Source organism: Schistocerca nitens, chromosome 4 (genome assembly GCF_023898315.1).
Source record: "Schistocerca nitens isolate TAMUIC-IGC-003100 chromosome 4, iqSchNite1.1, whole genome shotgun sequence".
Classification (NCBI taxonomy): Eukaryota; Metazoa; Arthropoda; class Insecta; order Orthoptera; family Acrididae; genus Schistocerca; species Schistocerca nitens.
The window spans coordinates 338200038-338227487 of NC_064617.1; the positions used below are offsets into that span (position 1 = coordinate 338200038).

General features: G+C 38.9%; 1 protein-coding gene across 1 annotated transcript in view; it reads right to left on the bottom strand.

The window, feature by feature from the left end:
* Positions 1 to 2281: 2281 nt before the first annotated feature.
* The window catches only part of LOC126253417 (uncharacterized), a 54816-nt gene continuing 29647 nt past the window's right edge, over positions 2282 to 27450 (bottom strand). The window contains exon 3 of the mRNA XM_049954739.1: positions 2282 to 2623. Within this exon, the coding sequence (XP_049810696.1) occupies positions 2509 to 2623 (115 nt within the window). The 3' untranslated portion in view covers positions 2282 to 2508. The remainder of the gene's footprint in view (positions 2624 to 27450) is intronic.

The following is a 27450-nucleotide window of genomic DNA, read 5'->3' on the forward strand; positions in this document are numbered from 1 at the left end:
ATTTTCACAATAATTCAGTTCACATTTTCTTTTTTCTTTTTGTGTCTACTATTCCCGATTTTACATTATCAAGCAGTCAGCAAACAACGTACACTGTCAACAGCCCCAACTTGTAGAAGGTCATGTAGTTACAATTTCTTGTGCATTGATAGGACCAATATCACGAGCAAGAAACTAGTCCCGACTGTGATGATATTGAAGGTAGACTCAATGGAGGAAGAATGTTATTACAAACTACCTAAATGGAAGGAAGGAAGAAGAGATGAAGATTAGCGTTTAACGTCCTATTTATGACGAAGTAGTCTGACTTGGAAAAAAGACAGCAAAAATTCGACGGAAATCCCAGTTTTTGTGTTACGCGATTTAGAAAAACCACGAGGAACCTAAATTTGGATGGCCGTCCAGGGAGTTGGTAATCGGTCCCCGCAAACGTGAAGCCCGCGTCTTCAAGTAGCAGATATCACACTACATCTACCAACGTAAAACATTTAAAATTCATAACGAATAGGTAATTCGCCTAATATGTTTAAAGAACTCAAGAAGGTTGGAATTTAACGCATCGCTTAGATAGTTAGAGACGGGGCACTTATTTCAGTTGAAGATGACAGGGCGAACGACGAGGCTGTGATCTATTTTTTATACAAGGATTTCTATTTTTTATACAAGGATTGCTAAGTATACAAATTGAATAACATTGGGGACAGGCTGCAACTCTGACTCACTCACTTCTCAACCACTGCTTCCCTTTCGTGTCCCTCGACTCTTTTATGTACCATCTCGTTTCTGTAAAAATTGTAAATAGCCTTTTGCTCCCAGTGTTTTACCCCTGCCACCTTTAGAATTTCAAACAGAGTATTCCAATCAACATTGTCAAAAGCTTTCTCTAAGTCTACAAACAGATTTTCTGTACCTGAACCTATCTTCTAAGATAAGTCTTACGGTTAGTATTGCATTGTGCGTTCATACATTTCCAAACTGATCTTTCCTGAGGCTGTATTCTACCAGTTTTTCCATTCTTCTACAAATAATTTATGTTAGTATTTTGCAATCATGACTTGTTAAACTGATAGTTCTGTAAGTTTCACACCTGTCAGCACTTGTTTTCTTTGGAATTGTTACATTCTTCTCAAAGTCTGAGGGTATTTCACCTGTCTCATATATCTTGTTCACCAGATGGAAGAGTTTTATCATGGCTGGCTCTCCCAAGACTGTCGGTAATTCTGACAAAATGTCGTCTACTCACGGAGATGTTTGGATATAGTGTTTTAGTGCTCCGTCAAATTCTTCTCGCAGCATCGTATCTTCCATCTCATCTTCATCTACATCCTCTTCCATTTCCATAATATTGCTCTCAAGTACATCTCCCTTGTATAGACACTCCACTTACTCCTTCCACCTTTCTGCTTTCTTTTCTTTGCTTAGGACTGGTTTTCCATCCGAACTCCAATATTCATATATCTGCTTCTCTTTTCTCCAAAGACCTCTTTAATTTTCCTGTAGGTGGTATCTATGTTTCCTCCTGTGAAACATACTTCTAAATCCTTACATTTGTCCTCTAGCCATTTTGCACTTCCTGTCAACCTCATTTTTTGAATGTTTGTATTCCCCCTTGCTAGCTTCATTTTTACATTTGCTCCTTCCATCAATTTAATTCAATGTCTCCTGTGTTATCCAAATATTTCTACTAGGCCTTGTTATCTATTTGATCTTGTATGTCTTCTCTTTGTATGTCTTCTATTTGTCTATACAGTGGGCATTATAGCCAATGGCCTAGCCACAGTGGTAACACCTGTTCCCGTCAGATCACCAAAGTTAAGTGCTGTAGGGCTGGGCTAGCAATTGAATGGGTGACCATTTGGTCTGCTGAGCATTGTTGCCAAGCAGGGTGCACTCAGCCCTTGGAAAGCAAGTTGAGGAGCTACTTGATTGAGAAGCAGCAGCTCCAGTCTTGTAAACTGACATATGGCCATGAGAGCGTTGTGATGACCACATGACCCTCCACATACAGTGATGCCTGTGGGCTGAGGATGATACAGCGGACAGTCGGTACCGTTGGGCATTCCAAGGCCTGTTCGGACAGAGTTTAGTTTTTAGTGTGCATTATAAAACTAGCTCCACTTAAGACACAGTATTATGGTTTATTACCATCGTTTCACACAGATTCAATGGTTAGAGTTGTAAATATCACACACAGCTCAATAATAAAGTAGATGTTTATCTAGTGTAAAATGTATGTTGCTCTTGCAGGTTCAATGACATTAATAAAGAAGGGAGAGGCTCATACAACAAATAACTTTTATTACATCTTTTATAAATATTATGCAAATCATTTGTTCACACTTGTAAAGGACATATAAAAATAGTTTATGCATATCAGTGCATTTTAACATTTTTTAGCACCAACTGTGTTCCATTTTAAGAAAGTAACTGTCTTTATGTTACATACAACAAATGGACCTGTGAATTATAAATTATACATTCTTCAGCAGCAGAATTAGCTAGCTCCTTTTATCGGCGATAAAGTTTCAGCTGCTCCTGCAATTCCTCCATTGAAGATACTTGAAATTTTTCCTCTTGCTCCTGCAGTAATTTAAAAATAGCAGCCAACTGAGCCTGTTCTGTTCTGAAAAACACCAAGAAGAGTATTTGTGAACATAAGATCCTTTAAATAATACTATTAATGAGCAAAAAAACCTGTTTTACTGGATTCAAGGATGCTTACAATACATGACAAAATGAAACTAAGCTGAAGGATTTTTGTTATACATTAACAGATTTGATTGGTCCATTTTGGAAACTTCATTATTGTAAAAACAGATAATATGTTATGAAGAGCACCTGCGCAATGTGGCAGCAAAATGTTTCGTAACTAACATTTTCATGAGTAAAATGGTGAGTCAGTTTAACTAGGAGCACCAGGAACAGGGATGGCAAAATGTGCTGTACCTTCTTGTTCTACTGGGCCTTCTAGAAGTGCACCTATATGTACTATCCCTGCTGGAAACCTCCACACAGACACTTACTATGAAGATCATCAGATGAAACGTAGAATCTCAGTTTAACTTGCAGCATTCTAGTTGGCAGCAGATCATTTAACTGTGACATTATTATGCAGTTCATGAGCTCAGTACTATGACAGCTACCTGAGAGTCTGTAACCCAAGTTCAGCAACATGAAAGCTTACATCCACAATTTCATACAATGGACTATATCTCTGTTGTTGTGGTCTTCAGTCCTGAGACTGGTTTGATGCAGCTCTCCATGCTACCCTATCCTGTGCAAGCTTCTTCATCTCCCAGTACCTACTGCAACCTACATCCTTCTGAATCTGCTTAGTGTATTCATCTCTTGGTCTCCCTCTACGATTTTTACCCTCCACGCTGCCCTCCAATACTAAATTGGTGATCCCTTGATGCCTCAACACATGTCCTACCAACCGATCCCTTCTTCTAGTCAAGTTGTGCCACAAACTTCTCTTCTCCCCAATCCTATTCAATACTTCCTCATTAGTTATGTGTTCTACCCATCTAATCTTCAGCATTCTTCTGTAGCACCACATTTCAAAAGCTTCTATTCTCTTCTTGTCCAAACTATTTATCGTCCATGTTTCACTTCCATACATGGCTATACTTTCAGAAATGACTTCCTGACATTTAAATCTATACGTGATGTTAACAAATTTCTCTTCTTCAGAAACGCTTTCCTTGCCATTGCCAGTCTACATTTTATATCCTCTCTACTTCGACCATCATCAGTTATTTTGCTCCCCAAATAGCAAAACTCCTTTACTACGTTAAGTGTTTCATTTCCTAATCTAATTCCCTCAGCATCACCCGATTTAATTCGACTACATTCCATTATCCTTGTTTTGCTTTTGTTGATGTTCATCTTATAGCCTCCTTTCAAGACACTATCAATTCTGTTCAACTGCTCCTCCAAGTCCTTTGCTGTCTCTGACAGAATTACAATGTCATCGGCAACCTCAAAGTTTTTATTTCTTCTCCACGGATTTTAATACCTACCCCGAATTTTTCTTTTATTTCCTTCACTGCTTGCTCAATATACAAATTGAATAACATCGGGGAGAGGCTACAACCCTGTCTCACTCCCTTCCCAACCATTGCTTCCCTTTCATGTCCCTCGACTCTTATAATTGCCATCTGGTTTCTGTACAAATTGTAAATAGCCTTTCGCTCCCTGTACTTTACTCCTGCCACCTTCAGAATTTGATATCTCTATAGAAGACGAAGTCCTGGATTTCTCTTTCAGGGGTAAGACTCTTGAAGTACGGTGTTTCATGTAGCTCGATAACTTTAGTTTAGGTGTGTTTTGTAGCACAAAGGGACAGTGTAAAAATTTAATTGTCTTTTGTGGGAACTATTTTAATGTTTAAACACTGTCAGCATACTTTAAATAATTTTAGTTTCCTTGTTAAGTACACCTACAGTTTTCTCATTTTTTATTTTATTTTTTTCAAAGGCTCTTTCTGTAATGAAGAAGGAGCTAAATCTGAAAATGCTTACTGAATATCACTTTACCACAGAAATACAAATTTATCTGGAGAATTTATAAATGAGTAGTAACTTATTGCAGAAGGAGAAGTGAATGACTGTTTATTGTGCAACAACAGCCATAATGTTGAAAAATGCAATTTTGGTGTATATGCTGGCACTTGTCTACTTTTATTTTAAAATACACTTCATCATGTATGAGAGTACAGAACAACACAGACTATTTAGTAACTTCTTTATGAATTTGTAAGTTATTCACTATACAACTTGGTCATAATGATGTAGATGTCACAAGTGTAAATAGCATTAAGCAACATGGTGATAATTTATTTTAATACAACATACAGATTAAGTTTCTATGATGTATTTGTCTTATGTAGAAGTATACCTTGAATCATTCCATACCCCTGACAGGTTTTCCTTCTTGATGCAATGAATGGAATACGATGTATTATATTTGTATGAATGAATGAATGGGTGAAGTTAAGAGAAATAACTGGAACCACCATGCACCAAAGGGGCTGTCAGATGCAGTAACTAAGTGACAACTGGCTCTTTTAACAGACTGATAACCATTTATCTCCAAACAGAACAACACATGTACATAAAAAGCATGGAATAAATTAGAGTTGTGTTTGTCGATGACTCAGCACCAACTACTTCATGTGTTGTTACTTTTACTCCTTCAATTGTTATTGATTTATTTTACATTTTATGGCCTTCATTGGACCAGTTTAAACAGCTTTTGTGCAAAGGATTTTTCAGTTTCATTATCTCACAAGTAAACTTACTTTATTCATCTTAAATAACTCTTCTCATTGCTTGTTTGTTGATCTTGGTTAGTTTGTCTTTGAGTTTATCAATTTTTGTCTGTTTTGTTTTTTAGAATATTCTATTGCACTTTGCAGTTCTCTCATACATTCCTTGATTTACATAAACCATCTGATGTTGCTCCTATTGTTACAAAATTTCTGTGTTACATTCCTGATTGTGTCCTCACTGGATGTCCGAAGAATGAAATCCATTTCTCCCTAATCATGCTCATTACCTATTGTAGACTCTTTTGTTGGAAGCTAGTGGCAGGTGTCTGTTCTCTAGATTTTTTTTGTTTATGTACACTGATTATTTATCTTTTTATCTTGAGTAAGATGCCTATTTCTACAGTGTTTGTTGTTTTGAGAATGGTTTGATATATTACTTCTAGGTGTGTAAATGTTTGTAGTGTTTTGTGGCTACTGAGAGGTCTTTACACTGCGGTGACAAAAGCCATGGGATAGCGATATGTACACATGCAGATGACGGTAGTATTGAGTACACAAGGTATAAAAAGGCAGTGCATTGGCAGAGCTGTCATTTGTACTCAGATGATTCATGTGAAAAGATTTCAGACATGATTCTGGCCATATGATGGGAATTAGACTTTGAACGCTGAATGTTGGTTGGAGCTAGATGCATAGGAAATTCCATTTCAAAAATCGTTAGGAATTCAGTATTCCAAGATCCACAGTGTCAAGAATGTGCGGAAAATACCACATTTTAGACATTACCTCTCACCAAGAACAACACGTAGCTGACACCTTCAATTAACAACTGAGGGCAGGGGTGTTTGCATAGAGTCGTCAGTGCTAGCATACAAGCAACACTGTGTGAAATAACCACAGAAATCAAAGTGGGACATATGATGCACCTGCCTGTTAGGAGACTGCGGCAAAATTTGGTATTAATGGACTATGGCATAATGGCTAATGCCAGTGCCTTTGCTAACAGCATGACATCGGCTGCAGCAGATTGGTTGGACCCTAGACGACTGGAAAACTGGTGCGGTCAGACGAGTCCCGATTTTGGTTGGTAAGAGCAGATGGAAGTTTTTGAGTGTAGCGCAGACCCACAAAGCCATGGGCCCATAATTGTTAACAAGCCACTGTGCTAGCTGGTGGTGGCTCCATAATTGTGTGGACTTTGTTTACATAGAATAGACTGGGTCCTCTGGGCCAAGTGAATCAATCACTGACTGGCAATGGTTATGTTTGACTATTTGGAGACTATTTGCAGCAATTTGTGGACTTCATATTCCCAAACAATGATGGAATTTTTTTGGATGATACTGTGCCATGTCACCAGGCTACAATTGTTTGCAATTGGTTTGAAGAACTTTCTGGACAGTTTGAGCAAATGATTTTGCCACATAGATTGCCTGACATGAATCCCATTGGACATTTATGGGACACAGTCAAGAGGTCAGTTCTTGCACAAAATCCTGCACTGACAACACTTTCACAATTATGGATGACTATAGAGGCAGCATGGCTCAATATTTCTGCAGTGGAGTTACAGTGATTTGTTGAGTCTATGCCACACCAAGTTTCTGAACTATGCTGGTCAAAAGGAGGTCTGACACAATATTAGGCGGTATCCCATGACTTTTGTTACCTCAGTGTATTGTTGTATGTATTCTTGGAAGATATACTGAGCTTTTGTCTGTTGGTTTTGCCTAAATACTTAAATTTCACTATTATTTTGTTTACAAGTGTAGGGCCAGTTAAAATAATGTCTGTTTTCCAAAGGATATTCTGAGGCAGATCTTCAGTGTGATTTCCTGTACTGATTTAACTCCTTGTTGGGTTTCCTGAATGTTGTTCATCAGGACAACAAGATCATGAATGAATCAGGGAGAGTTGAAATTTATGATGTCTTTGGGTCTTCCAATTCTGATTATGTTTGGTTTAATGTTGCATGATTCTCTCATCATACATCCCAATGAACAGTTGAACAGAAGGGGTCAGACAAGCAGTCTCACTGTCTTAACCTCATTTTTGTGGGGAATGTCTCAGAAAATTCTCCTCTGAAACTGACTTTGGATTTTGTGTTGGTTAAGGTGAATCCTGTCAATATGACTAATTTTGAGTGGAGGCAGAAATGTCTTTAAATTTTCAATATTGAAGGTCTATGGACACAGTCGTACACCTTCTTAAAACCTACTAAGCTAACTGCAACAGAGTTGTTTTGTTTCCTATAGTTTTAAAGCAATAATCTGTTCTGTTCAGCTTCTCCCGAGTCTGAAGCATCCCTGCTATTACATATATCTTACTCTAGTTTTTATTTAATTCTACTTTAGAAGATTCTGGAGAAAATTTGTATGTGCAGTCCATACCATAGTTATCTCAATTGCTCGTCTTGTTTTTGCAGGAGGAGTGGATCGCAGCCATGGTCAAATGTTCACAAACTGTAAGCAAAATTTTTGATAGGAGCCAAGCATATGGAGGTCTGAGCCATGTCAGTGACATACTTCCACATTTCTCCGAAACTTTGTTTTCTCTGCAAGCTTTGTAGTTTTGCAGCTCACTGAGTGCTGCTTCCACCTCTTGAGCAGTTGGGGGTTTATGCATTCAGGGTTAGTCTTTACTGGCATATTTTTGTTATTTTTAGAAGTTTCCTGGGTTCTTCACAGTTAAAAAGTTAACCAAACGCTTTTTCCATGATTTTCAGCATTTTTGACTATGTGTCATTTTTCAATTCTCACTTTTCATCACTAATTTAAAGGAGTGGGGTGAGAGGATTTATTTTTGTATAAGTCTCCCAAAGGTTTTGTAATAAACTTTAATTGGTATTGTGGTCATTTTCTTCTACTGAGTTGAACACATCTTTCTAATATTACCTCTCAAGTACCATCACTGTTGGGTGAAAAATTTTTCTAATACCTTTGAGATTGATGGAATTTCCTTCTGTTCTGTAGGTTTAAAATTTTAACATTGTCTGGTATCTCTTCATAAACTGTGTCACGTTTTGAAGTCTACCAGGCAAATCTTTTACGTGAGTTAAAGGGGGTTAAATTTTCATCCTCTTTTTGGAAATTGCTATCAGTTCTTTTAAACTGTCAGTTAATCTTATGGTTTGTGTAATTTCTTGGCAATTGTCATCTGACTTGTGCAGGTCACAATTCCACTTTTCTTTGTTGGTTTTCAGTTGATTCTTATTTAGAGGTGTAAATTTAATTTTCACTGTGGCTATGTAATGGTCAGATACCATGCTAACTTCTCTTAGTACTTTAATGTCATACATTTCTCTATGAAAGGATTTATCTATGTGTGATCCAGCGGCCATTACCCTTTTTTGTCTCTCTTTTCTGCAGTTAGGATGTTCCTAAGTTTTAAGTTTGGTTAAACTGCTTTTTAAGTAAGCAGATTTGGAGATGAGGTTGTGCTATCTGATGACAGCTGTACCTAGTCATGTTTCTGTGGAGCCCATTTCTCGATTATATCTCTCTATTTCCCTGAATTGGAGACTTATAGCTCACAGTCAGAGTTTAACAATGTTTTTATTTACTTGAATTACTGTCTGCTCAAGGAGATCCCAAAACTCTTATTACACTTTCTTCCTGACACTTATTAGATGATCTCCATGGACATTTATGATGGTTTAAATTTTAATTGGTGTTTTTAAGGTTCAAGATACAATTCTTGCTGAGATGCACTGAAAATTGATTACAGAATCAATTACTTCTGCATTTACAATAAATTCTGTTCAAATTGAGGGGGGGGGGATGTTTCATGACCCATTGCACGGGTTTTGCCACTGCATTTTTTCATATTCTTAAGAGTCAAATAGCTCTTCCACATTATTTATAATCTCCTGGAGTAAAGCTTTTGAGTTTTCCAGTTTTATTAGAGAATTAATAATGTGTGTTGCAAAATGTGAACAGACTTGCAATTGTTATGAACCTGTCCTCCAAAAGCCTCAGTCCACAACAGTATCAGTCAATTCCAAATTTCTTACATCTACATCCATACTGCACAAACCACTGTACAGTGTGTGAGAGAGGGTAGCCTGTATCACTACTAGAAATTTTCTTTTCTGTTCCTCTCGCAAACAGAGTGCAAGAAAAATGATTGTCTATATACCTCCATATGAGCCCTAATTTCTTGCATATTATCTTATTAGTCATTAAGCAAAATGTGTATTGTGGCAGTAGAATACTTCTGCAGTCGGCTTCAAATGCCTGTTCATTAAATCTTCTGTAAAGTGGTCCTAAAAAAGAATTTTGCCTTCGCTCCAGGGATCCCCATTTGAGTTCCTAAAGCACCTCTATAACACTTGGATGTTGTTCAGATCTCCCAGTAACAAATTTAGCAGCCCACCTCTGAATTACTTTCACGCCCTCCTATAATCTGACCTGGTAATGATCCCAAACACTAAAGCAGTACTCAAGAATAGGTTACAGTAGCTTCCTATATGCAGTCTCCTTTACAGATGAACGGTATTTACCTAAAATTCTCCCAATAAACTGAAGTCAACCATTCACCTTTCCTACCACAATCCTCATATGCTCATTTTATTTCATATCATTTTGCAACATAACATCCATTATTTAAATGACGTGACTGTGTCAAGCAAACAGTATTAATGCTCTATCCGAACATTACAGGTTTGTTTTTCCTACTCATCTGTATTAACTTACAGTTTTCTACATTTAGGGCTAGTTGCCATTCATTACACCAACTAGAAATTTTGTCTAAGTCATCTTGCATCCTCCTACAGTCATTCAATTTCAACACCTTACCGTACACCACAGGATCATCAGCAAACAGCTGCAGATTGCTGCCCACCCTTACCTTTTGTCCAACTCCCAAAATCAATCATGGTTGGCTTCATAAAGATCTTCTCTTCTTCTCCCCATCCCTACACTTGAAACACTTTTTCACCACTGAGCCCACCAATCAAACTCAATCAAAAACCAATGTTGAAGCCTGCCTGACTCAATTTACTCCTCCACCACCACTGCCCCAAATTCATCTCCTATAAACTTTCCAGAATGCTAACCTTGACCTTGCCTAACAATCATTCCTGAAATTCCTCAACTTTGAAATCCACCTCACATTTGTAGAAAGAACCACAATCCACCACCTAAATATTGATCCTGGCCTTATAATCCTACTTTCCCATAAAGGCTCCACTACTGTGGTTACGAACCGTACGGGTTACCTGGTGGAGACACTCTCCAAGCTGTCAGATACGTCCACCTACAAGCCCTGCCACAGTGTCCCAATTCCTGAAATTCAGCAGTTTTTCCAATCCTTCCTCAAATCCTTAGGTCCAGACAAGAACCTCTCCCCAGTCCCCCCGCCCCCCTCCCAGGCCTACCATGCCACATACACCTACATTCTTCCACCCAGAATGCCCCATTGTGGCTGATTACTATGCCTCCATAGAGAGAATCTCTGCTCTTGTGGACCAACACCTTCTGCCTATTAACCATAAATTACACTTCAGTATAAATGATACTAACTATTTCCTCTTACTCTACACATTTCCTGTTTCTTTACCACTTGGTGCCCGGCTTGTTAATGTCAATGTCGCCTTCCACTGCACCAGCATCCCCAGTGCCTATGGCCTTGGCGTTAGTGAACACTAACTTTCCCAACGGCTGATGATTTGAAACCTACAACCTCTTTCTATCACCATAATCAACTCTTTCGTCATTCACAGTACCTTTACTCTGAATGCATTACCTACAAAAAATCTGTTGTACAAGGGGGGAGGGGGGGGGGGGAGGAGGAATTATTTTTTAAAAGCTATATATTTTCAAATTGTTTATAATACTATACCTTATTCCCTTCAAAATACTCTCCATTACAACTAACACATTTGTCCTACTGGTGCTTCCACTGTTCAAAACATTTTTGCAGTCATCTTTAGAAATGGCTGACAGCTCTTCCCTTGTTTTTTTTTTTCCTTCTCGACTTCTTCAATGTTGTCAAATTGATGTCCTTTCATGCTCCTTTTCATGGTGGAATAACCAGTCTCCTGTCTGTAACAAATCAGGTCTTTTTTGATGAACACTGTTGCAAAATCTTCTTAAAACTTCCAAACATGTCTGTTGACAGTCTGCGAGCACAAGCTCTCGAATTTTTTCAATATTTTCATCAATTTGGGCAGCTGATAGACGTCCAGAATGAGGTCTGTCATCAATAGACATGTCACCATTTTTTAATCAAGCAAACCACTTGTACACTTGAGTTTTTCCCATAGCATCATCTTGGTAAGATGCTTTCAACATTAAAACAGTTAAACAGTTTCAGCAGCATTTTTACTGAGTAGAAAAACAAGATTTCATAGCTGCACATTGTTCACTTGAACTTGGCATCATCAACAGGTGGCACTGAACTGGCAACGAGCTACAATATACATGCCTAGCGACAGAAATGTGTACTACACAAGCTCCACCCATGGCAATGTGATTCTGGTTTTGTTTCAGTGTCCCCTCATACAACAAAGGGCACTTGCATGGCACAGTCCTTAACGGGCAATCTAGAGGAATCATTCCTGATGACTAACAATCCCAAACCTCTCAGCTGGGTCAGGTTCGTTGATGACATCTTCATAATCTGGGCCAAGGGTGATGACACCCTGTCTGCATTCCTCTAGAACCTCAACACCTCCTCTCCCTTTCACTTCTCCAGGTCCTACTCAGCCCAAGTCACAATCCTTGATGTTAACCACGTCAAGGATGGCTACATCACCACTTCCACTTACATAAAACTTATCAACCACCAACAATACCTCGACTTTGACAGCTGTCATTCATTTCATATCAAGAAGTCCCTTCAAAACAGCCTAGTTCCGAACTAGTCCAGAAACATAATCTCCCATGCCTTATCCCTGACATACCCACTGTCCAGCCACAAAGCAGCATCCTCTTTGTGACACTGTACCACCCAAGACTGGAGCAACTGAATCACATTTTCTGCCACAGTTTCGACTACATCTCATTGTGACCTGAAATAAAAAGTATCCTCCCCACCTCTCCCACAGTTGTATGCAGCCACTCATCCAACCTATGCGATATCCTTTAAATCTCTACAGTCTGCCTTTGCTCTTGACTCCTTGCCCATTGCTCATATCCCTGCAACAGACCTAGATGCAAGTCTTGTCTCATTGATCCTCCCACTACCACCTATTCCAAGCCTGTCAGTGGCACCTCCTAACTCATCAAATGTAGAGCCACCTGTGAAAGCAGCCATGTAATCTACCAACTTAACTGCAACCACTGTGCTACATTCCATGTTGGCATTATGACTAACGAGCTGTCTGTCCCCAATAATGGCCACTGCCAAACTATGACCAAAAGGCATCTGGGCCAACCAGTTACTGAGCATGCGACCCAGATTTATGTGCTTTACTTTAACAGCCGCTTCACAGACTGCACCAAGTGGATTCTTCCCACCAACACCTGATTTTCTGAACCTGTGCAGGTGGGAACTACCCCTGCAACATATCCTTCTTTCTTATCTTTCTTATTAACTCCACTGGTGTCAATTTTAGCTAGTCCTTGTCTATAACCTGTCTATCCTTTCCTCGCTCCTACTCCAGTACTACACATCCCCCCCCCCCCCAATGCTTCTGCACAGTCCTTCCCCCCCCCCCCAACATAACTTCCAAATGCTGCACCTTGCAGTCCACTATACTGTCTCCAACATGTCCCAGGCAGTACTGTCATCTCCCCCCCCCCTCCCTCCTATTCCTTCCCTCCCCAGCCAAGCCTCTTCAGTATCCCTACTACCACCCCAGCTACGATTGCTGCTAAGCTCAGATGCAATTGCAGATGGGGTCTAGTGCCATAGCAAACAGTGGCCATAAGTGTGCAAGTTGTGTTTTTGTGAATGTGTGCTAGTTTTCTACGTCAGACAAAAGACTTAACCCAAAAAATGAATATTTCTTGCATTCTTTTTCATTGCGCCTGTTTGCAACTCAGTGTCTTCTCTATGAGGTGAGTAGCAATCTAGCCTTTCCATGCTGATGAATGTATTTGATTTGGTTATGTTTGAGACTGCTCATGTACTGGTTGATGTCTGAGTGATGGCAAACACTCTCTGATTCATTGCTGCCTTCTAGGTGCCTACCGACCAAATCCAGTGTAGCCTTCTCCTACTTTCTTGCTGTGCAGGAAAGTGAAACTTTTTCTCCAAAAGATCTTTCCATATTTGATTTTGGAAGTTTGCCATCTTGAAGTGGTGTTCGGTCCAATTTAATATTCTTCATTTGGACTTGCTGATTTTACATTTGCCATGTTTGCAGTTAAAATTATTGGATATAAGAGGAGGAGGAGATTAGTGTTTAACATCCCGTCGACAACGAGGTCATTAGAGACGGAGCGCAAGCTCGGGTGAGGGAAGGATGGGGAAGGAAATCGGCCGTGCCCTTTCAAAGGAACCATCCCGGCATTTGCCTGAAGCGATTTAGGGAAATCACGGAAAACCTAAATCAGGATGGCTGGAGACGGGATTGAACCGTCGTCCTCCCGAATGCGAGTCCAGTGTAGTAATCACTGCGCCACCTCGCTCGGTCTATTGGATATAAGACCCAGCTGTTATGCAAAACACTGTTTTTACATGTGACTCCAACATGTTTCGGATCCTCTATGCCATAATCAGTGGGTTTCTTTGTTCAGGTCTTAATTTTACATTATATGCTTATGTAAGACCATTTGTATATCAACATGTACTAGTTGTTCGTCATGTTTTGCTTCAGCAGATTCTTTTTCTTTTGTGTTCTCATTAGTTATTGAGAAGCATACACAAATACTTTACATATTTTGCAGAATTTTGTTTGTAACGAATGCTTTTCACTTCACCAAAACACAATGGAAGTGTTGTTATCAATACAGTAACAACGTTTACACTGTGTTTTGGCGAAGTGAAAAGTCTTCACTAGAAACAAAGCCAGCGACTATAAAGCTGTTATAAATAAATGACTACAAGTGTTGAAAGGAATGCTACCAAAGGTAATAAAATATCCCTGCTTGGCATGTGCAACAGGTCTCACTGAAGCCGTCACAAAAACCTAAATATCCTCCCAACCTTGTACAAAAACAAATCTCCTGCACCTTATCTTTACAGTCTCCCACCACCTCCCGAAGTCCCACTTTCCGGCCACAGAGGAGCATTCCCCTCTTAATGCGGTACCACCCATGACTGGAGCAACTGAATTACAATCTCCACCAGGGTTTCAACTACGTTTCGTCATGCCCTGAAATGAGAAACGTCCTGCCCACTATCCTTCCCACCCTTCCCACAGTGGTATCCCACCATTCACCTAACCTACACAATATAATCATCCATCCTTACACAACCCCTACTCCCAACCCCTTGCCTCATGGCTCATACCCCTGTAATAGACAAATTCAAGACCGGTCCCATACAGCCTCCCACCACCACCTACTCCAGTAAAGTCACGAACCAGCCCCTTCCCTGTTTCCATTCCAGCACTACACAGCCACCATTCCACCGTCACACTCAGTCTTTTTACTTCTTTCCTTTTCCGCTACTCTCCCCCCCTCCCCCCTCCTCTTACCTGCCCTCCGTCTAACCTGCAGCACTTCACCGTCCTCCACCCCCACCGTACTATCCCTCCCCATCCCAGCCTCCTCCTTACTCCCACCCAGTTGCCACTCCCATCAGGCATTAGTGCTGCTGCTCGCAGTGTGGTTTCAGTTGCCCAAGACTGCAGTCATGGATGAGAGGTGCATTTGCATATATCTGTGTGTGTGTGTGTGTGTGTGTGTGTGTGTGTGTGTGTGTGTGTCTATTGTTAACAAAGACCTTAGTGGCCAAAAGCTTTATTTGTGACAGTCTTTTCTTGTGTCTATCTGTGACTCAGCATCTCCACTATATAGTGAGTAGATCACTTAATTGGGTATGTTGGTTAGAGAATTTAAAAAGGAAAATCGATAGGAAGAAGTGAGATATATCAGGAATAAGTGTTACTTGAGTACAGGATTAACACACACAATCAAATACAATAATGAAGGGTTAGGTCTAACAATGAACAGAATATAGTAATGTGGACAAGCAACTATGAACAGTATAATGAATACATTTTTGTAGCCTGAATAGACAAAATCCAACAGCCACCACAATAGTGCAAGTTTGTATGGCTATTAGATCTGCAGATGTGATGATGATATGAGATTGATGCAGCATGCAATAAAATAAATAATTCAGTATTTTATGGAGACAAAAATTTAATTATGACGGCAATGGAATTCAACAGCAGAAAAAGGAAAATCCAGAAAAATAATAGATGGACTGAGGGAAAGGTATGAAAGGGGAAGCTATTAGGTAGAATATTGTACAGAGCATAATTGAATCATTGCTAAAACTTGGTTTAAAAATCTTGAAAGAGGGTTGTATACATGGAAAAGACCTGGAGAACCCAGAAGGTTTAAGACAGATTATACAAAGTACACACAAAAGTCTGGGAACACTTTCAATTATTTATTGTGCAAGAAACAAACATTGTACAGATATCATACATATGTCATTTTGAAGAGAAACTCTGAACATTTTTTTTCACGTATACCACCACAGCATAGTTTGGTAATCTGCTGATAGTCAGTGCTAGTCACAAACATGGCGAGTTCAAGTGCAGAGTGACCTTTCTGTGTGTTAGAGTTCGACAAAAACAAGTGTGCTACAGCTGTTCAATAGGTGTTAAGAACCAAGTTCAGAAAAAATCAACCACAAGGAAGGTCATTTACCATTGGCACAACAAATTCATTACGACGGGTTGCTTGTGCCCAGTAAAGAGAAGCAGACATCCCAGTGTGAGTGGAGTGAACGTGGAGTGCATACAAGAGACATCCATAAGGAGTCCAAAGGTATTGGTGCATCGTGCATCCCATGAACTCGAAATGGTTCCAGTGACAGTGTGAAAGCCCTGCGACAGAAGCTGTCTATGAAACCATTCAAATTTGAGCTACTGCAAAAGCTCAATGACAATGACAGAGACAAGCGTTTTGAGTTTTGTTTGCAGTTGCAAAAATTGAATGAGTATGCGGATGGCATTGTTGATCACTTAATTTTTAGCAATGAAGCCACTTTTTACACAAGTGAGAAAGTGAACTGGCATAATTGTTGAATCTGGGGTACAAAGCATCCAGGCAAATACATTTAATTTGAATCTTTTTTGTACCTTGACACGTAGAAAACTGTACGGGCCATTCTTCTTCGCCGAGAGCACTGTCACTGGATATTCCTACTTGGACATGTTGCGGCAATGGCTGATGCCTCAAGTGCAATCGGACTTTCCATTCATCTTTCATCATGAAGTTCATGGAGTTGCTGCATTGATGTATCGACCGAGCTACAGAAGGGGACAGCTGTTTCATGAAATGGCCTCCCCGATCACCAGATCTCACTCCATGTGACTTTTTTCTGTGGGGACATATTAAAGATCTGGTGTATATACTGCCCCTACCATGTAATGTAGCAGAGGTCTGGGAGGCAATATGGGAAGCAACTGTCACAGTTGACAATGCCATGCTGAGACGGGTATGGCAAAAATTCGATTACCGTATTGCCATCTGCTGGGTCACACATGATTCGCATATCGAATGTTTGTAAAAAAAACTTTCAGAGTTTCTCTTCAAAATGCAATATGCATGACATCTATACAATGTTTAGTTCTTGTGCAATAAATAACTGAAAGTGCTCCCAGACTTTATGTACAACCTGTACAATAACAGACAAAGATTTCAGAACCAGATATCCAACTGGGAAATGCTATCAAGTACAGATGTGGATTCTGACCATAATATACTGGCTATGAACAGCAGATTAAAAGTGGGAAAAGTGTAGAAAGCTAGGAAATTGAAAGAACTGAAGTTTTTTGGGTGCGTCAAAGGGAGTGACAGGCAATGACTGACAAATAGGGAACAACAATACAATACAAGAAGAACTGGTAGCTTTGAGAGATGAAATTTATTCCTGAAATTCAACTTAACTTTTAAGAGGCATAGATGTCCTACCTAAAGTGATACATGAAAATTTTTACTAGACGAAGACTCGAACCCAGATTTCTCAATTATCACAAGTGGTCGCCTCATCACTTAGGCTATCTGAGCATGCTCATCAATCTGACCCAAACTTCCACATGTCACACACTTTAATTCATTTACTCACACTCACATACCTCATGATTTCCACATTAACACATCGAGAAGCCTTAAACTATCGCCGTCCTTTTTGTCACAGGCCACATTTGGTGACCACCTAGTTTGAAATATTGAAATTTAATTAATAATAATCTTAAATTAAATTAATAATCTATGAGAAGAAATGGATAAATGTGTGACATATAGGAGCTTGAAGTGGCAAGGCAACCACTTGCGATAAGAGGGAAATTAAGATTCAAGTCCTGTCCTGCACAAATTTTCCATGTGCCACTTTCGGTAATAAATCTATACCTATTTCAGTGAAGTTAAATTTTGGCAATAAATTTTAATATTTGGAATTGTAGTTCGTCACCAAATGTAAATATTTGAGAGATAAAAATAGTGACGCCAGCAGATGATCAAATATGCAAGAAGACAAGGCCTGTTCGTAATAACTGGATAACACAAGTGATATTGAATTTGACTGAAAGGAGAAAATATAAAAATGCAGCAAATGAAGCAGGAAACAGGTAATATGAATGTCTAAAAAATGAGGCTGACAGAAAGTGCACAATGATAAAGCATGAATGCTAAGCTGTAGTGGCATGCATGACTATGGGAAAGAAAGGTTACTGCTATTGGAAAATTAATGAAGTCTTTGGAGAAAAGAATATTAAGTGCTTAGATGGGAAGCCTGTACTGAGTAAAGAAGAGAAGGCTGAAAGACGGAAGGAATATATAGAAGGTCTATACAAAGGAAATGAAATTGAAGACATCATTATACAGAAATGGAAGAGGAAGCAGATCTAGATGAGATGGGAAATACAATACTGGAAAAGAATTTGACATGGCACTGAATGACCTAATTTGCAGTGAGGGCTCTGCATTAGACAACTTTCTTACAGACATATTAAGAATGTTAAGAAAGTCATACATGACAAAATAAAGCAAGTAGATGAAATGGGCGAAATTCCCTCAGACTTCAAGAAGACTGTAATAAGTCTGATTCTAAAACATACACCCTGACAGTTGATAACATTACTAAACAATCAGTTTACAATGGAAAATATGGTAGAAGCCGACTTCAGTGATCAGTTTGGATTCCAGAGAAATGTAGGCAATATTAACTTACAACTTATCTTGGATATTAAACCGAAGAAGACAAATATACATTTATAGCACTTGAAGATTTAGAGGAAACTTTTGACAATGGTGAATGAAATAAACTTTTTGAAATTATAAATTTACCAAGGATAAAATACAAGAAGTGAAAGGTTATCTATAACTTGCACAGAAAGACTCCAGTTTAAGTCAAAGGACATAAATGGGAAGCAGTAGTTGAGAATGGAGTGAGTTGGGGCTGTAGACTTTCCTTCAGGTTATTCAGTCTTGATGTTGAGCAACGAGTAACAGAAACCAAGGAGAAATTTTAAAAGGGTATTAAAGTTCTGGGAGAAGACATAAAAATTATGTGATTTGCCAATTACATTGTAATTCTATCACACATGATAAAGGGCTTGGAAGATCTTTAGAACAAAGTGTACAGTGTCTTGAAAAGGTGGATATCAATAACAGTACAGAAAGGGTAATGTAATGAAGGCAAACTAAATAAGGTGGCAGTGAGGGACTTAGATACGTAATGCTAAAAACAGTACACGAGTTATCCTATTTAGGTAGTAAAATAACTGACAACAGCTGAAGTGGAGACAACATAAAATGCAGACTGACAATATCAAGAAATACTTTTCTGAAAAGAGAAAACTGTCAACACTGTATACAAGTTTGAATGTTAGTAAGTCATTTCAGTAGGCATTTGCTGGAGCAACATTTCCTAAACTGTGATTTGCAGAACCCTGGGGTTCCATGGAGATCACCCATGGGTTCTCCAAAACTTACACACCTCATGACATTTGAGAAAGTGACTTAACAATGAAAATTAATGCTTCTATGAAGTTAATAAAAAAAGAATAACCAACCAACACTTGCTTCCAGTTACTGATTTAGATCATCGATACAGATGCAACACTGACTGTGAATAAGGCTGCATGAATCAGATACCAGACAGCAACTTTGTAGATGGGGAATTTAACCTTGAGGAATGACTGCATGAGGTGCGATTTTGGCACTAGCCGTTTAAACTGAAAGTTATCTTCAACGAGCACAAGCATCCACAGCATACCATATCATTTTGTCCTCTATTACCAGAAAGGTGACCACATTAGGCTTTGTAGTTTAATCTATATACAGGGTGTTTCAGGTAAGGCTTTTTCTCTGTAACTTACAAAATAATAACTGAATAGAATATTTATTTTGACTAGTAAACATAATAAATGTTACTCATTATATGAAGTTATGAATAAAGCTTATTCAGTTATTCACCACAGAGTTACAGTGACAAGTTAGAAAAAAATAACGTTCTACTATTTAAAAAAAAAAATTATAGCTTATTGCTATAATTCTCTGGAAGATGACTGGTTGTACTACTGGAGTTTAAATCTTTGGTCTTCAAAATTATTTTCTGGAAGAAAATAAGATGCCACTGGGCAACTACATTGATATAAGTACTGATCAAGTGAAGGTGATGAATGGTGTTGTCAAATGCGTTATATAGTTTATAAAAAAATTATGCCAAAAACTGTTCTAGTAGCCACTGTTTGATTCATAGATAGACACTTTCTACAAAAACGTTACCCTCAGTTATAAGAATGCTCTTGATGAGATCATCAAATGCATTTAATAAATTATTATTTAGTGGCCAAAATTAAAAGAAGTTAAAATACTACTGTAATGCAGATAGGCACAGGAAAAGGCCTTCTTCTGTATTAAAATTGATCTGAAATTTTTCTGAGGTATATTTGTGAGTGGTTGGGAGATGATAGGTGTAATTGCTTTAAAATTGAAAATTCATTTGTACTGAGGCCCAGAAGGAAATATGAAAAGAAATATAGTGAAAAACATTTACACATTATCTACAAATAAAGTTACACCACCACAAATATGATGTATTGCTGGTGTTTTTTGACAAACTGAAGTGTAGGCCCAACTGCTACAGCAAATAACATTGGCCATATGGCAATCTACATACTTGTAAAGAGTAATGTTCTCTTTTGTTTAACAGTTTATGCACAGATAGCTATAGGAAAAAAATTGCTCATGGATCATGTTGCTTGCTTGTTAACAATGAATCAACTGATGACTATACAGAGAGAAGAGAAATTGCATAAAGAAAAGGCACCCAAGAGACTTTAATTGCACAAGAGGGATGTGTTGAAAATACTGAACAGGGATTACCACACAGTGGCGAGTATAATTCCAACACCTTCTTTAGAGAGAAAAAGAAGACTAAATTGACTAATCTGTATGTTCCATGTGTAATCTGCATGAATGTACCATTAAGAATGGATGGCTTTGATACTGTGGGTATTACAACAGTATACCCACAAACCATAGAACAGTATACCCACAAATCATAGAGTGGAGATGCTGAGTCACAGATAGGCACAACAAAAAGACTGTCAGAAAGTATGCTTTTGGCTAACGAGGCCTTTGTTGGAAATAGATAACTGCCCCCCCCCCTACACACACACACACACACACACACACACACACACACACACACACACACACACACACACACACACACACACACACACACAGTCTGGCTGCCGAGGCCAGACTCGGCAGCCAGAGACTGTGGTCGTGTGCTGTCTATTTCTGTTGGCCAAAAGCTTACTTTCTGACAGTCCTTTTGTTGTGCCTACCTGCAACTCAGCATCTCCACTATGTGGTGACAATTATTCTTTTCTAATACTGCCATATCACATCCTGGATTTTTCCATTGTTTGATTTAGTATGACTACAAAGAAGCTTTACGGTTTTGGTTAAATAGTGTTGGGCTTTAAAGATAGCAAATATATCAGAAAAAATTTTGATGCTGCATTTTCATTTTCATATTAAAGAGTGCCAGAGTAGACAGTGGCTATGTGCGAACAGGAGAGCAGTTGCCAAATTGAACTTGTACAATAAAACAAAGCAAATACAAGCCAAAACAGCTATTTGTTTATTTATATGACATGCAATCATACATCAGACTGTGAATTTGTGTATCTGAAGCAACAAGATAGTGTGTTTATTTAAGGTCAGACATCATTTCGTTATTGTAACTATAATGAAACTCAATAAAAGTAGTACTGTAACTCTTACGTCATCCAGTCTGAATACCCATGAAAAAATTTACTATGCACAGCTGAATTTCCAGAAGCAAAGCTGCAGTTAAGAATGAAGACTGTGATGACAGTACAGGAAATAGTTAAATAGATACTGCTAGCAACACAGCAGCAGTAGCGTGAAATTATATTTTGGTAGCAACTTGGCAGTTACTTCAGCTATCACTTATTCAAGTGGCAGATGAAATCTTGAACATACCAAGAATGTAATGCCACCTCTCTCTCCTCTCTCTCTCCCCCCCCCCCCCCAGATGTAGAGACAATGGTGCCGACACACTGGCTAAGGCTACAATTGCTTTGTTCAAGAGAGGATTCTTTATTGTAGTGACGAGGCTTTTTTTAAAAAGGTTTGTGTGCTCTTTGACATGGCAGTATGAAAATAAATTCACCTTTAATTTATCCCTATGAATGGGTAGTACTGCATGTGAAAAGAAATAGAAGAACTCTGAAATGAGTTAAAAAGCTATTTAGTGAGAGTATAATAAGCCAAAATGTAGAAAGGATGTTGCAGCCACGACGACCTGCAGTGAAAGACTACATGAGGTTGATAACTATTTGTCTCCATGTAGTCAACAATATAGTTATATAAAAACTTAGAACAAATTGTTGAAGTTAGTAAATCAGTCAGGTGAACGTTGGAAACTCTTGAAAGTACATTTGCAAAAGCATCTCATGTTTTTTTCACAGTCTGTTAGAAGCTTGTTACAGCATCCAGTGCTGGACCCAGGATGGATAATTTACTGAAACATCATTTTATATAGCTGCTGCAGTTATTATATTTCCAGGAAGTAAAAGTAAAGAACATTAAAGGAGGGGCTTTTTGGTTTGTTCATTTCACCCAGTGTTTACTCTTACTGTTTACAAATTTACATGTGTGACAGTAGAGTTTGGGAGGTAAGTAAAGATCTGGCAGATCGATATTTTTAGCCAGCTCAAGAGTCTTGCCAAGATTATTCAATTTGGTGAGAGTACTGCCCATGAATGATAAGGGGCCAAGCTAGAGTGCTTGTCTGACAAGGTTTTAACCTTTTAAACATGAGACCTGTTTTATGACAGGCCAGTGATAATGAACAACACTTTTAGACTCTTCATGTGACTGACAAGAAATAGTATTTGTTCTTGCATAAATGGTGCAATGAAGATTACTTGCTGCCACCCATTAGTCGTCCGTCCGTCCGTCCGTCCGTCCGTCCGTGTGTGTGTGTGTAATGGAACAGGTCAAAGTGTAGATATTTCTATTGTTGACTGAGTGACTGAGGACAGCATACTCAACAACACTACACCAGTACATCATTTGCAGATTAATAATTATAGTTATTAAATGTCACATGTTTTAGGTTGGGTAGTACCTCTAAGTACTTGTGGCAAGAGCAAGCCATTAATGGTCACTTTCTCCTGGGCAGCAGGTCAGGTGTTGGAAGTGTGGACATGTGGATGCAAAGTGGTTAGTCTATAATGACAGGTGTAGTCCACTTAGTTACGACCATGCAGAAAATATCATGCTGTAAAGTTTGTGACTTGTTTGTGGGAAGACTGTGCAATGAAGAGGAAAAAAAACAGAGGTGCTTGCATATTAAGGAACAGCATATAAAAATATCTGAACTTACACCTGTTACACCATGTAAAGGCAAGTATTAATTTTTTTTCTGTCTGTTATCAACCTGGTATGTACAACGGCTGTCAAATGTATATGTCCCAGTTTCTAGGATGGTGGATCAATCTCATATGGCTTTCAGGAATTGTTGGACACAACAGAGTAGATAGCAAGAATCTGTTTGTTCTTTGTGTGCCAAACAAAGATTTTTGCACTGAGGAAGACAAACAAATAAAAAAGTAATGTAGGTTACTTCTAAATCATATTCAGGTTTTTATGGGAGTGACAGATGATAATATTCATAATAAAAAACAACAATACACAATAATTTAGATATTAGATTCAAAGAATACAGAGACAAACACTATTATCTGGAAGAAAAATGGAAACAAAGAGTCCATTTTATAGAATACAACAGTTAAAATAACAAAAGAGTCCTACAAAATGCTGAAGGCTCCACAGAAAAGTAAGGTTAGCTTATTACATCCGATAGTAAAGCTTCTTGACAGTTTGTTTTTAGAAAGCTATGAAATGATAAGAGACATTCTGTGCCTGAGCAGCACATGACCACAGTGTTACAGAAGTTACACCCTAGCGTCTTACTAACATAGAACTAATTTGGAAAAGGACAGAATACACATTCAAAAGCATCGAGTGAGAAGATTTTGTAGTCATCAGCACATAGAAGTGTATGCTTGTGAATTAATACAAGAAAAACATTCACTTTTGATTGTAACTGTATACACACTGTTAAGACAAAACTTTGTCTGTCTTCGGAACAAATACGTCACTGATTCTGCATATCAGGGATTGACAGTTTGTTTGTAGGTTTGTGGAGATATGTGGCATTAGATGTCTGCAAATAGGTCATGTAATCCATAAATAACACGCCACTGATTTGCATACATGGTGATGGTGACCAATTAGTAACTCATAAGGGTTCCATAAGATTTACATCAGATGACTTTGGCCACCGAGACAACAATGTGAGTTCATTATAATGCTCCTCAAACCACTGTAGCATGGTTCTGGCTCCGAGGCATGGACACTTGTAGTGCTGAAAGATGACATCGCCTTTGGGGTAGACATCAAGCATGAAGAGATGCAGGTGGTTCGCTGCTGTCAGTATGTCTTTGATTACTACCACAGGCCCCAAGGAGCTGACTTATTTACATTGACTGACAGTCAAATCCCAATGATCCCATGACCACTGCAATTGTAACTGATGATGTTGTTGGGTCAACATGTGAATACGTAGGGGTGGTCTGCTGTAGAGCTCCATATTCAAAGATGTACAATGAATGGTGTGCTCCGAAACACCTGCGCATGCACCAGCATTGTGCTCTTTAGGCAGTGATACCACAGACCACCATCTATTCTACTTTACAGAGGAGACAAGCCTCCGAACCCCACATTCTATGAAGCACCATGGACGTCCAACCATTTAGCACCTAGTAGTAGTTTCACTTTCCTTCTACCTCTTCCATAGATGCTTATGACAGTAGCATGTGATCATTCGACCAGCTTTGCTGTTTTTGAGATATTTTTTTCACAGGCTCTGCGTAATAATAATCAGTCCTTTGTCAAAGTCACTCATCTCAATGGATTTCCCCATTTGCAGCCCATATCTTTGGTACAGAGATCCCCGTGCATATCTGTTATACTTACATACTTTTGTTATCATGTGACGTGCCTGCAACGTCACCAGGCAGCACCCAACGTCGCAGTGGGTAGTGGTCATAATGTTTTGACTGATACGTGTAAATGCCCACTGGCAAATTTTGAACTGTTGACGAGGAATTTGGATTCCTTACTACACTGTAAGACAGCATCAAGCACTTAATAGTCCGCAGTGATTTCAATGTAGATTTCCTAAAGGATTCTGATAGAAAAAATAATTTGGAAACCTCATTTGGATCCTACAATTTGAGTTCAGTAATTAACTTTCCACATGGGTGGGTATAAACAGTATGCCCCCAATTGATATTATTTTCTTTGATGAAGCTCAAAGCAAGAAAATAACTGAATACCTAGTACAAATGCTCTCTCTGATCATCAGGCAAGTTAGTTAGGACAAATAAGATGGTGTCTTACAGTGTGGATACTCCTCAGTGGATACTGGTTAGAATAATGAACGATTTCAGAACAAATTTTTCTAAGAATAATTTGCTAGAGATGACTCAGGATGAAATTTATTATGAAGCAAATGCTGACATAAAATTTAATCTATTCCACAATAAATCTGAAAACAGCTTTCCACATAAGCTGATCATAAAGCACATTAAACAGCCATGTAAAAAAACAAAGAATCACGAAGAAACAGGGAAATGTACCTTCTGGCAAAAACAAATAGAGTTCTGCAGTAGTTCCACACTACAAAAACTACTGGAAATCACTAAGAAAAGTTATTAAAACTTCAAGGAACTTTTGCACTGTGTCAAAAAAACAGTAATTCCAACAACTCACTGAAGAAAATATGATAATAGGATAACATTGCTACTAAATTAATCGCTAGCTGTAAATGATGAGTCACAGGCAGTAAACATGTTTAATAGTCAAATCTTAAATATAGTACAAAATACAGAGAGAAAAAGTTCAAGAGAAAAATCATAGCTGAATATTCAATCATATAAATGCAAAACCAAATTTTTCCCATGAAATTAAGAAATTCTTATATTCTCTCAAAAATAAGAGCTTATCTTGATTTGATGCTGTTTCCAACATAGTACAAAAAATTTGTTCCCATATAATAAGCCCTGTCTTATCGGCAATATGCAAGGCATCACTGACTCAAGGCATTTCTCCAAAAAGACTGAAATATGCTGTTGTAAAAGTTGTGAAAACTCTGGATAAGAAAGGCAATATAAGAGATATCAATAACTACTGACCTACTTCACTATTAACATTATTTTCCAAAATTTTTGAGAAGATAATGTATTCTAGAATAGTATCCCACCAGAGTAACAATAATATTCTCAGTAAATCACAGTTTGGATTTCAGAAGAGATGCTCTTCTGAGAATGCAGAGTGAGGAGCAATGGTGGCACTTGAAAAACATGACAAAATATTAGAAAAAGGTGATTAAAAGCTGATAAAATATTTTTAAAAGGTTACTGAAAGGTAATAAATTATTTCGATAAACAGATAGTGCACAAATGAATTGTTCAATATTATGAAAAGAGTGGGTGCTACTCACCAATACAATGGAGATGCCGAGTCGCTGATTGCCACAACAAAAAGATTGTCAGAAAGTGAGCTTTCAGCCAACAAGGTCGGCAACATTTGCACACACACTCAAGCAAACACAAATCAGACACATGACCACAGGCTCTGGCTGCTGAGGCCAGGCAGCGAGCAGCAGTGCAAGATGGGAGAGGCAACCAGATGTGGGGGTAAGGAGGAGGCTGAGACAGTGAGGGGGAGGGGGAGGGATAGTAGCATAAGGGTGTGGAATGGTAAAGTGCTGTTTGTAGGTGTGTACGGGGACAAGAAGGAGAGAGGGTAGAGCAGCTAGATGCAGTCGGGAGATAAACAGATGGCAGGAAGGGCAGGGGGTAGTGGAAAAGGAGAGAAGCAAAAAGAATGTGGGCGCGTTGGTGGAATAGAGGGCTGTGTAGTGTTGGAATGGGAACAGAGAAGGGGCTAGATGGGTGGACAATGACTAATGAAGGTTGAGGCCAGGTGGGTTACGGGAACATAGGATGTATTACGGGGGGAGTTCCCCCTGCACAATTCAGAGAAACTGGTGTTGGTGGGAAGGATCCAGATAACACAGGCTGTGAAGCAGTCGTTGAAATGAAGAACAACATGTTAGGCATCGTGCTCAGCAATGGGGTGGTCCAGCTGTTTCTTGGCCACAGTTTGCCAATGGCCATTCATGCAGACAGACAATTTGTTGGTTGTCATGCCCACATAGACCGCAACACTCTGGTTGCACTTTAGCTTTTACATCACATGACTGGTTTCACAGGTAGTCCTGCCTTTGATGGGGCAGGTGATGCTGGTGATGGGGTAGAGTAAGTGGTGGTGGGAGGATGAATGGGACAGGTCTTACATCTAAGTCACGACGGGAATGCTCCTCTGTGGCCAGATGGTGGGACTCTGGGAGGTGGTGGGCGATGGGAGGGATAAGGCACGGGAGATCTGTTTTTGTACAAGGCTGGGAGGGTAATTGCAGTTTTCGAAGGCCTC